The following is a 12,969-nucleotide window of genomic DNA, read 5'->3' on the forward strand; positions in this document are numbered from 1 at the left end:
TCACCCCTCTGCCATATTAATAGTCTAATTTATCCTTGAAGATTGGAAAAACTAAGTCATTTGGTTAGGCTTCACATTACTATTTTATGATTTTCTGTGGCAGATATATGAGCTTATGTTATATGTGTGTAAATGGGGGGGGCGTGGGGGGGGGCAGAGGAGAGGTAGAGAGGTTTGCCTGTTTTTGTGCTAGGGATACAGAGATACAGGATAGGTTGTTTCTGTATTGTTGTATGTAGGTAGCATACCCCTCAAAAAGAAGAGTCAAATACATTATCAATAATTATTGTCATTCATTTAAGTAACAGTCATGGAGTAACCAGCACATTACACCTTTCTCCACTCCCTACACTATACATTCTTAGAAAAAATAGTTATTTGGCTGTCCCCATAGGAGAACCCTTTGAAGAACCCTTTTGGTTGCAGGTTGAACCCTTTTAGTTCCATGTAGAACCCTTAATACAGAGGATTCTACATGGAACCCAAAAGGGTTCTCCTATGAGGACAGCCGAAGAAACCTTTTGGAACTTCTTTTTCTAAGAGTGTATTTCACTCAGTGTCTGGGGCTCTGTTCTGTAGACCCTGTTTTAATACTGTCAGCCCACTTTTAAGTTTTCATAGTTTCATTGTTTCCCTGAGGGAATTCTCTCTTTTCACTGATTTTATTGGGAGAGAGAATGTCGACTATTCGTTATGTACATGTAGTGTGCGCCAAGCCTTTTGTTTGCCTTTGCATTTCAACAATTTGCTTTATTCAAAACCTCCGACATGGTTAATTATAGGGGATCTGCAATGCAGCCTCAATCTAGCCAACCATTACAAGTTCAGCAGGAAATACCGGGATTGTAGTATTTTTTTAATGCTGTAGCATTCCTTTCCTCTGTTGTGGAAGAGACATCTGAGCTCGCCTCCGGGGGGCCAAAGAACATGCATTGGAAAGTGGCTCAAAGCTGCTGTAAATGAAATGCACAGGAACTAAGAGCAGAGAGTCTGATTCAAAGCATGTTTCTGAACAATGATTACTCTCATATTGGCTGTTGCCACATTGAATACATTCCACATCAAATATCTTCCTTGTAAAATGGATCCTTAATGTTATGTTATTCTTGAGTCATCAACTGTCTTGTAAGCATCAGATCCATTTAGCTGTTGTTGGCATGTGAATATTTCCCTGCTCAACACTCAGTGGGGATTTTTCCTCAGTCCTGCATTCACAGCATAGGCTTTTTAACTCAATACACTCTGCCCAGAACAATTAGAACAGAACATTGTGCTTCATGACTTTCTGTCCAGAACTCCAGACAGAGTTTACAGAGGTCTTTCATACAACCAGTTCCAGATGTCTCCAATCGCTGAGATCCAGCACTTCACTGACAGCGCACACTCATCAAAAGTATCCCTGTAGATCGTGTAGCTAGATCGGGAGGGCTGTGTAAGCCCTCAGTTCCTTTGAAATCAGGCTTATCCAAAAGTGTACACATTCAGTCCAATTGGTAATGTACACTCCTCCAGGAATTGCATAGAGAAATCCCTCCAGGGTGTGCTGTGTGCATAATGGGGATTATGAAGTGAACATCGTTCATCAATGTTTATCAAAAGAACTGCATGGTATTCCAGTGTTGTTGGGACACTCAGTCGTTACAGATGTACCACTCATCTTTTTTTTCTAAGTACATCAACAGATCCCTGCAGTCAGCATTTAATTTTAAACATATGATTTCCAATAGAATATTTAAAATGATATATAAAGGGTTTTGTTTTAAGTCAGCTGCATATGTTTTTAATATGGAAATGGTAGGTTTTGCTTAAATACACTGTGATTGGTGGGGTGATTTCAGTAAAGCTCTGTTCTTGATCATGAAGTGTATTTGCAAGGAAGCTCACAGATATGAATGTAATTTGTCTTTGGCTATGACAACTTGGCCTTGGCTATAAAAAGCAGCAAGCTGTCAAATATTATGTCAAACCAGCCAGTGTAAACAGACACAAAATGTAAGTCTAAAAAAATATCTTCTCTTCTCTCTCAGGGAGGGAAGATCCCGGTGAGGTGGACAGCCCCTGAGGCTATTGCCTACAGGAAGTTCACATCAGCCAGTGACGTGTGGAGCTATGGCATCGTCATGTGGGAGGTGATGTCATTTGGTGAGCGGCCATACTGGGACATGAGCAACCAGGACGTGAGTATTATACAATTTTGTGTCCTTTCAGTATCAACAGATGTGTGACTGTATTAAAAACTGAAAATACTATGATCAGAGATGGGCAGTATTTCTGTGTATTTTGAATATGTATTTTAATTACCTCTGCGTATTTTGTCATTTGTATGACACTGGGCTGAATACAACTCCAATGTATTTTGTAACAAGATACTTTTCAAAATACAAAATACTTTTCTATACAATTTTTTATATAGCGGTTCACCATTTTGTGGCCCCCTTTCTCCCTGCATTGGTATCAGAAGTGTTATGGCACTATGGTGTGATAAGAACGTCTGGTTAATGAACTAAATATACATGTACAGTGCATTCGCAAAGTATTCAGACCCCTTCCCCTTTTCCAAATATTTTACCTTACAGCCTTTTTCTAAAATGGATTTTTAAAAATGTATCCTCATCAATACCCCATAGACATTTTTGCATAAGTATTCAGACCCTTTGCTATGAGACTTGAAATTGAGCTCAGGTGCACCTTGTTTCCATTGACCATCCTTGTGATGTATCTACAACTTCATTGGAGTCCACCTGTGGTAAATTCAATCGACTGGACATGATTCGGAAAGACACACACATCAAATTCTCTGGCAACCACTCTGGTGGACATTCCTGCAGCATGCCATTTGCCCATTCCCTCAAAACTTGATACATTTGTGGCATTGTGTTGTGTGAACAAAATGCACATTTTAAAGTGGCCTTTTATTGTCCCCAGCACAAGGTGCACCTGTTTAATGATCATCCTGTTTAATCAGCTTCTTGATATTCCACACCTGTCAGGTGGATGGATTATCTTGGCAAATGAGAAATGCTCACTAAGAGTGATATATAAAACAATTGTGCTCAATATTTGAGGGAAATAAGCTTTTTGTGCATATGTGTAACGATCGTCTTTGGGAGAAAGACAGGAGGACCAAAGTGCAGGGTGTTAAGTGTTCATGATGATGTTAAATTAAAACACAGAACACTAAACAATAAATGACAACGTGAATTTACAAAACCGAAACAGTACCGTGTGGCCCAAACACTCACACGGAAACAAACACCCACGAACCAAAAGTGAAACCCAGGCTCCCTAAGTATGATTCTCAATCAGGGACAACAATTGACAACTGCCTCTGATTGAGAACCATACTAGGCCGAACTCAAAAACCCGCATAGAAAATCAAACATAGACTGCCCACCCCAACTCAAGCCCTGACCATACTAAAACACAGACAAAAACAAAGGAACTAAGGTCAGAACGTGACAGTATGGAACATTTCTGGGATTTTTAATTTCAGCTCATGTAACACAGGACCAACACTTTACATGTTGTGTTTATATTTATGTTCTGTAAATGCATTTCCTTAGGCATTAATCATGCAAACACATGTATTTTTTATGGCATAATTGTTTATGTATTTTTTATGGTAACATGGCATCAGTGAGACTCAAACCTTTAATATTTTATTCTACAGTGGTTGCGCCACCAAAAGTTTTTGCGATTATGCTGCGGGATTTAAAGGTAATTTGTGGTTTAGTACGATACCCTGTGTCACCACTTAATTGCTCCAGAACCAGCTCGATGGGGAGTTAGAGCACTGATTATGCTTTGGGTTCTACTGTGTCTCTAAGTGACAATGAATGGGTGACATAAACCTGAATAGAAACTGATAATTGTGCACGACTTCAGTATTACTTACTGAAACTAAGGTTACACTAAGGTTTTTATTTTGTTAGGATTATTTTGGTACTACTGTAGTACTGTAGGCCACTCTCAACCAGTCACGTTTTTAACCAGACGGTCAGTAAATGAGAACTTATTCTCAACAACTGCGACCTGGCCAAGATAAAGCAAACCACGGCGACACAAACAACACAGAGTTACACATGAGACAAACAACCGTACAGGCAATAACACAATATAAAAATCTATGTACAGTGTGTGCAAATGTGGTAAGATTAGGGAGGTAATAAATAGGCCATAGTGGCAAAATAATTACAATTTAGCAATTGAACACTGGAGGGATAGAGGTGCAGAAGATGAATGTGCAAGTAGAGATACTGGGGTGCAAAGGAGCAAAACAATAAATAACAATATGGGGATGAGGTATTTGGGTGGGCTATTTACAGATGGGCTGTGTACAGGTGCTCTGACAGCTGATGCTTAAAGTTAGTGAGGGAGATATAAGACACCAGCTTCAGTGATTTTTGCAATTCGTTCTAGTCATTGGCAGCAGAGAACTGGGAGGAAAGGCAGCCAAAGGTAGGAGTTGGCTTTGGGGATGACCAGTGAAATATACCTGATGACCAGTGAGCTGAGATAAGGCGGGGCTTTACCTAGCAAGGACTTATAGATGACCTGGAGCCAGTGGGTTTGACAATTAATATGAAGCGAGGGCCAGTCAACGAGTGCATACAGGTCGCATTTGTAAGTCGCTCTGGATAAGAGCGTCTGCTAAATGACTTAAATGTAAATGTAAAATTGGTGGGTAGTATATTGGGCTTTGGTGATAAAACGGATGGCACTGTGATAGACTACATCCAATTTGCTGAGTAGAGTGTTGGAGGCTATTTTGTAAATGACTTCACCGAAGTCATGGATCGGTAGGATAGTCCGTTTAGAGGGTATGTTTGGCAGCATGAGTGAAGGATGCTTTGTTGCGAAATAGGAAGCCGATTCTAGATTTAATTTTGGATTGGAGATGTTTAATGTGTCTGGAAGGAAAGTTTGCAGTCTAACCAGACACCTAGGTATTTGTAGTTGTCCACATATTCTAAGTCAGAATCGTCCAGAGTAGTGTTAACAAACCAGTTATACAGCGCCTGAGTGGCGCAACAGTCTTAGACACTGCATAGAGGTGCAAGCTGTGTTGCTACAGATGCTGATTCAATACCTGTGCTGCCCTCAACTGGGAGACCCATGAGGTCATTGTAGGGTTTTGGTTTCTCTTCCTCTAAAAACAGAAAAAATCATTCTAAATAACAAGCTGGCTTTATTTACAAATTAGTAACAATGTCTCACCCCACGTTCAAGAATGGCCTTTTTCTCACTCATTTTACAATATTTGAAAATAAAATAATCTCCAAAATATGTATATTTTTTTAAACAAAGAAATTATTATAATTATGAATTTAGATTGATATTAAAGCCAGTTGGATATTATCACAGATATATTATTAACCCTGTTATTAACAGGACAATATATATTGGTTATAATGTTCATGGCTCCCGAGTGGCGCACAATGGGATTGCCTTGCAGTTCTCCAGCTGTATCCACTGAAAGCGTGCGAGGTTCAAGGCACGAGGGCATGGGCCACAGAGCCGCGCATAGAAGACCAACCTAGCCCATGGGGAAGGGAGGAGGAGGAAGAGGGGGGGTTGGACCCCCACCCCGCCACACTGGCAATGGCACTGACTAGGGAAACGCCACACTGGCAATGGCACTGACAAGGGAAACGTTTCCGCTGTTCTTAGTGCCAGTCTGCACGTTCAAACTAAAAGAATGTAACTAATAATGGCATCTTCATGCTTTCGTTAATAACATAATGATAAAATACTCTTTCAAAATGCCGATGTTTGTTTAGTTATGGATCCATAACGATTTACGATGGGAATAAATATCACTGAATTACAGAAATATCCTCCAATCCTCTATATGTAATTATCGGTGGAGAGTCACATCATATTTTTTTAATATACTGTAGGTCTACTGTAGGCGACATGAGTCTCACTAGTGTTGAGTAATGTGCTGTTAAAAGTGGGGTATGTCTTGTTTATTTAAATAGCGTATTGAAGTTAGAAGCAATAGGATTTAAAGCAATAGCCTGCAACTATTTTAGCACTGTTTTGCGCTGCTCTGAGACAAGCATGGTGACTGGTCTTGATAAATCAATGAGATTTGTATATTCACTGAATCTCCATGTGTATGTCCATGGAATAAATCCAATGCACCACCAGGATGGACCTATCATGCTATGTTTTTTTTACGCATACGAAGCCTTTAATTTAGTCTATTTAACCAGACCCCATTTCAAAAGAAACAAGCACTCATAAATCCTCTTGGGGCTAGGGGGCAGAATTTTCACTTTTGGATAAATAGCGTGCCAAATTTTAACTTCCTGCTACTAATGCCAAGAATATAAGATATGCATATTATTTATAGATTTGGATAGAACACAGTCTGAAGTTTCTAAACTGTTTGAATCATGTCTGTGAGTATAACAGAACGTATGTAGCAGGCAAAACTCAGAGGACTAACTGTTCAGAATTTTTTTTGTGCCTCTCTCTGTTCCCTGACCTGTCATTGCCAAGGGTTATTTCTTAGGAACCTGTTTACAGTTCCTATCGCTTCCACTGGATGTCACCAGTCTTTGGAATTTGGTTGAGGTTATTCCTTTGTGCAATGAAGAAGTAGGCCAACTAGGAACTGGGTACACTTTTGTGAGTTGCGCAAAACGTGAAAAGTGGCACTGGTTTGTTTTCATTCCTGTATTGAACACAGATTGCCCCGTCTACAATTTGATCGATTATTAACGTTTAAAAATACCTAAAGTTGTATTACAAAAGTAGTTTGAAATATTTTGGCAAAGTTTATAGGCAACTTTTGAAATATTTTGTAGTGACGTTGCATTTTTTGTAAGCTGTTTTTTCTGGATCAAACGCGCTTTATAAATGGACATTTTGGATATATATGGACGGAATTAATCGAACTAAAGGACCAATTGTGATGTTTATGGGACATATTGGAGTGCCAACAAAAGAAGCTCGTCAAAGGTAATGCATGTTTTATATTTTATATCAGCGTTTTGTGTAGCGCCTGCAGGGTTGAAATATGCTAACCCCTTTGTTTACTGCTGGTGCAGATGGTGCAGGCTATCAGATAATAGCTTCTTATGCTTTCACCGAAAAGCATTTTTAATATCTGACATGTTGGCTGGATTCACAACGAGTGTAGCTTTAATTGAGTATCTTACATGTGTGATTTAACGAAAGTTTGAATTTTATAGTATTTTATTTGAATCTGGCGCTCTGCATTTTCCCTGGCAATTGGCCAGTTGAGACATTTGCGTCCCGCCTATCCCTAACTAGTCAAGCAGAATTCACTCTCTGCATCCTGCATCCAAAATAAAATAAAACATATGTTCTGCGAATCGTCGCCTCTTTCTCTCATAGTGCATCAAAATTATGTTTGAATTCAAAAATTAGTACAGCCTCTACTTATTATACATAACATATTTTACATAGATAAAACCACATACCTGCCTGCATCCAAAATAAAATAAAACATTTGTGGAGCACAAATGTTCCGTGAATCGTCGCCTCTTTCTACAACAGATGCACAATACAAGGGACTGGGATCATTCGAGGAGCTAGCCATCGTTCACACATACAGTAGCCAGCCTGCTAAAACCTTAGCTAGCTATTAACCACATGTTGAATTCAGAATGTTGATATCATCCTCAAAAATCAAATTACAAGTGCATCTTAACAATACCATCCACTTATGAGTAACCTCTAAATATACAACATTATATTCATGAACAAAACACTGTGTGTGCTTAAAAGAATCAAACTTTTCTGAATATGACAGAAATAGCGTGCCTACCTCTCATAGTGCATCAAAATGATTTGAGCACGAGCACGCAGGGCAAAACGTAAGTACACACTCCCCTACTCCCAGGATGCAGGCATGCATAATAACAAATCAACATGACATATTAATATATGAACCTGGTGAAATTCACATAGTACTTTAACAACTGTTAAACTGAGAATGTTCAAAGCCAAGCAACTATCCTGCACCATTCTCAACAAGTTGTGGGAAGGTTGAATGCAAAATAACCATGGGATAACCACGCTCTCAACAATTTCTAAGAAACAAATGGTTCTCAGAACATTATGTACTAGCTGGGACTGGTCTACTCAAATCTCCATAGCAAATATTACACTGCAGAATTGTTGTGGATCTACCTGTCTGCCAAGCTCTCTAGTTCTGTGCAGTTGTCATTCAGACCCTGTGTAGCGGCACTGCTGTGTCCATCAGCACAGCGCTCTGTAAGTCCTTGAAGTAACCCACCTAGAGATGCTGGACAATTGTAGGTAAAGAAGATTATTTTTGACAGCACGGCTCCCGGTTTACAATAGTCCTGCCCCAGCCACTAACGAGATCTCCTATAGTGAATCCCTAGACAGTAACTCTCTTGCCTGCCACTCTCCTGCAATCAAGGTTGAATAGTTAGGGGGCGGGGGAACATTTCTTAACAAAGACCCAGCTCTGGGTATATAGCTGCAGTTCATTAAATTCTCTCTCTCTCCTTTTTTTCTGTTTTACAAGCAATCAGTCCCCAGTGTCTGCAAGGAAGCTGGCTGCTGCCGGTCGCTATGGCAAAGCTTTCTGTTCTTTTATGGTGTGGTGATTGACGGATGTCTGGTGGACCACTCTCTCTCTCTGATAAAAGGGGAATCAGGGAATGGGCATATATCAAAATCCCTTCAGACGTCCCGTTTTTTAAAAACAATTATCAACTGCGGTTTCCATTGTTCTGCCTGCAGTTCAGCTGCTACACAGAGACCAGGGAAAATCTGCTGAGGATCGTATTGATAGAGAAAATTGATTAATCAGATGCGATGTTACTGTAACTTTTGATTGACAAATTTGGAGTTAGAGTGAAAATCCCAGGGTTACTAAGAGTGCACATTTCTGCGTAGTTAAGCAAAGCTTTACACATTGTTTTTGGTGTATTTTCCCTCTCTGTATAGCCAGTGTTTACACAACCACAAAGCTTGGTCTTATACCCGGCCAAGCAGTGCCAAGCTGGTGAGAGGCTTAAGTTGGATATGATGGTATCATTGGAACTGTGATACCAATGAAATCCTATTAAAGTTGTATTCCACTGCTCTGTTCCAGTGTTCTGAAACCTCCAATCTGGAAGCAGTTCAGTTGCAGGTGTCTGGAAACATACAGCGCATCAAAAGCCTTTGTCAATTGGTTATGAACTCTTCCATGATCCAGAGAACGTTATACCAAGCTTTTCAAAAACAAATGACCATTTTCCATTTTCCACCAACACCTTTGTCCATCCATTTAGGCTATGTTGTTAGTGTGACCTCATCTATGTCCCTGTCACACCCTGACCATAGTATTCTTTGTTTTCTTTGTTATTTTGGTTAGGTCAGGGTGTGACATGGGTGATGTATGTGTTTTTGTCTTGTCAATGGGTTTTGTATGTTTATGGAGGTGTTTCCTATCTAGGTGTTTTGTAAGTCTATGGTTGCCTAGATTGGTTCTCAATTAGAGGCAGCTGTCTATCGTTGTCTCTGATTGGGAACCATATTTAGGCAGCCATATTCTTTGGGTATTTTGTGGGTGATTGTTCCTGTTCCTGTTTCCGTGTCAGCGTTTGTCGCCACACAGTACTGTTTCGGGTTTTGTTTCTTTTGTTATTTTTGTATTCAGTGTTCAGTGCTTTCTTTGATGAAAGTTATGGACACTTACCACCCTGCATCTTGGTCCGATCCTTACTCCTCTTCAGACGAAGAGGAGATCTGCCGTTACAGTCCCTCTCTGTTTTCTTCTTTTCCTGTATTGTAATGTGCTATCTCTTTCTCCTCTCCTCCTCATGCAGGTGATCAATGCCATAGAGCAAGACTACCGTCTGCCCCCTCCCATGGACTGCCCCACAGCACTACACCAGCTGATGCTGGACTGCTGGCAGAAAGACAGAAACACCCGGCCCAAATTCACTGACATCGTCAACACACTGGACAAGATGATCCGCAACCCTATCAGCCTCAAAGCTGTGGCCACCATCACTGCAGTGTAAGTCTGCAAGAAATGCCTTGACTCGTAACAGTACTCATAGTGCACATTCCGAGCACATAGACTGATCAGTATATTACTGATCAACTTTTACAAGGTTTCTCTTTTTTATGTACCCCGTCTCCTTTTCACCCCTCTTTCACATCACTTCACTGTTTCATCCCTCTCTTCTCTCCTCTTTTTCTCAACAGGCCTTCTCAGCCCCTGCTAGACCGCTCCATTCCAGACTTCACCACCTTCACCTCTGTGGAGGACTGGCTAGGTGCCATCAAGATGGGGCAGTACAGAGACACTTTCCTGGGCTCTGGCTTCACCTCCCTACCCCTGGTGGCTCAGATCAGCTCAGAGTATGTTCTGAGGCCCAATGTCATCATATCTCGCCCACCTAATTTTTCATCTTATCAGGAGTCTCAGGAGATACAGTACCAAACAGCAAAGCCCTCCTATCACTATTCACTGTAGCAATACAACATTTGGTCAGCCCTTGAATAAGCAGATGGTTCCCAAAATTACTCTGGAAGAATGTTACACTAGCAGTCGTGGAATACACATTTGTCACAGATTACAGAAGGTCTCAGAAGTATTATCCCCCTATAATTAGATTTGCACTCTTGTAGATGTAGCGTAATGGGGCAGGCTGGAATACATTTTCAATCAGGTTCACTGAGACAGCCAACCAGCAAGGCAGGCCATTGCAGACACACATCTACCATCAAAAAGCTGTCTCAGATGTCAGAATAATGGGAATCATGCTTCTGGCTCAGACAGGAATAATCCCTCAGTAAACGTCCATAGGAGATCAGGCCTGTCATACTTCAAATCCACCAGGCATTCAGAGCTGTGGATAGATCTACATCGGCAAGGTCTCTCCGTCTTACTAATCACTTTGATTTGATAGAGTGGCACAACTAAAGTTTTTTTAGAAGGACAAAGGATTGCCTTTCCTTTGGTTGTTCAGATTGATCATATAGATGTCCCTTTGACGGCTACTGAACAAGTCAGCAACAATCCCCAGCAGCCCTCAACTAATTATGTCCATTCTGCGCTTACCATTGTAAATAGAAAAACTATATTACCATATGAATGGGAACAGTGTGCAGATCTTGTGCTTATCTCTAGCAGGGAGTATATCTGGCACATTGTATACTGCGCTGGAAACAGGCCCTATATGTCTCTCTCTGCTCTGCCTCAAGCAGAAAAGATTATACTATTGTCTTTGTGCATGGTGTGGTAATGTTTGTGCATGTATTTGTTCATCCACAATATCCATAGCCCAATAATTCCATCCAAGAGAGAACTCACAGACATGAGGTACTGTACTGTGAACACCTCCACCCCTCAACCTTGTTGTTGACACTGTTCTCGATTAACCTATACCTCCGTACATGGACTCGGTACCGGTACCCACCGTATATAGCCTCATTATTGTTATTTTATTGTGTTACTTGTTTTACATTAGTTTATTTAGTAAATATTTTCTTAACTATTTTTCCTTAAAACTGCATTGTTTGTTAAGGGCTTGTAAGTAAGCATTTCACGGTGAGGTCAACACCTGTTGTATTCGCCACATGTGACAAATAACATTTGATTTGTTCCTCTTGTTTGTCAGAGACCTGTTGAGGATAGGAGTGACCCTGGCCGGCCATCAGAAGAAGATCCTGAGCAGTGTCCAGTCTATGAGGGACCAGATGGCCCAGTCCCCCACCTCCATGGCCTGACCACAGGGTGCGCCACCACCACCCAGAGACAACCCACCAGGGAGCCCATAGGAAAACTCCTGATGACCCTAAAGAATACACCAGGGTGGAGACACTAACCTGATTTAAAGAACGACCATGTGGCACATACATAACAGCATGCCCGCTCCCAACACACACTCTCCACACCTAGGTAAAGAGAGTTAACCGAAGATACAAAGGGGTAGAAGATAAGATTCTGCCTCAGGACAACTTCAATGGTTCAGTTAAGGTAGTCTATAAAGTTGGCTTCTTTTTTGCTGAAGAAGAGATCAAGCGAAAGAGCAAGGGTGTCTGTTTGCTTGCTATGACAGATGGTCATAAAATGCTAAAAGAAAATATATTTTAAAAAACAGTGCTACTTTATGAGGATCAATGGGTTGACTTGGCCAAAGGACAACATCAAACAGTGTCACCCAGATTGGAAAAACAAACAAAAGGGTACAGAACTAGTCAAAGGTTTGGAGACACCTACTCATTCAAGGGTTTTTTTCTTTATTTTTTACTATTGTCTACATGTCACGCCCTGACCTTGGAGATCCTTATTATTCTCTGTTTGGGTAGGTCAGGGTGTGACTCGGGTGGGAAAGTCTATGTTTTCTATTTCTTTGTTTTTGGCCGAGCGTGGTTCCCAAACAGAGGCAGCTGTCTATCGTTGTCTCTGATTGGGGATCCTATATAAGTTGTCATTTTCCTTTTGGGTTTTGTGGGATCTTGTTTTCTGTTTAGTTTCTTAGCTTTACAGAACTGTGCGCTTTCGTTTTTTGTCTTTGTTATTTTGTTTTGGTGTCATCAATAAAAAGACAATGTATGCCTACCATGCTGCGCCTTGGTCCACTCTTCATACTACAAACGAGAGCCGTTACAGAAGATCCCAACAAAAATGGACCAAGCAGCATGGCCAGGAGGAGTGGACATGGGAGGAAATCCTGGATGGAGAAGGGCCCTGGACGCAGGCCGGGGAGTATCGCCGTCCAGGGGAACAGATGGAGACAGCGAGAGAGGAACGGCAATGATACGAGGAGTTAAGTCATCAACAGAAGCCTGAGAGGCAGCTCCCAATTTTTTGGGGAGGGGTCACACAGGGAGATTGAGTCAGGGTTTAGACCTGAGCCAACTCCACGTGCTTACCGTGGTGAGCGTGTGACCGGTCAGGCACCGTGTTATGCGGTGATGCGCAATGTGTCTCCAGTTCGCATTCACAGCCCGGTGCGCTTT

General features: G+C 41.2%; 1 protein-coding gene across 1 annotated transcript in view; it reads left to right on the plus strand.

The window, feature by feature from the left end:
- Nucleotides 1–12,309, plus strand: part of LOC124037065 (ephrin type-B receptor 1-like) — a 173,257-nt gene extending 160,948 nt beyond the window's left edge. Inside the window, exons 13-16 of the mRNA XM_046351699.1 lie at nucleotides 2,028–2,177; nucleotides 9,822–10,015; nucleotides 10,207–10,362; nucleotides 11,625–12,309. Of these exons, the coding sequence (XP_046207655.1) occupies nucleotides 2,028–2,177; nucleotides 9,822–10,015; nucleotides 10,207–10,362; nucleotides 11,625–11,733 (609 nt within the window). The 3' untranslated portion in view covers nucleotides 11,734–12,309. The remainder of the gene's footprint in view (nucleotides 1–2,027; nucleotides 2,178–9,821; nucleotides 10,016–10,206; nucleotides 10,363–11,624) is intronic.
- The last annotated feature ends 660 nt before the right edge of the window (nucleotides 12,310–12,969 follow it).

Source organism: Oncorhynchus gorbuscha, linkage group LG06 (genome assembly GCF_021184085.1).
Source record: "Oncorhynchus gorbuscha isolate QuinsamMale2020 ecotype Even-year linkage group LG06, OgorEven_v1.0, whole genome shotgun sequence".
Taxonomy (NCBI): Eukaryota; Metazoa; Chordata; class Actinopteri; order Salmoniformes; family Salmonidae; genus Oncorhynchus; species Oncorhynchus gorbuscha.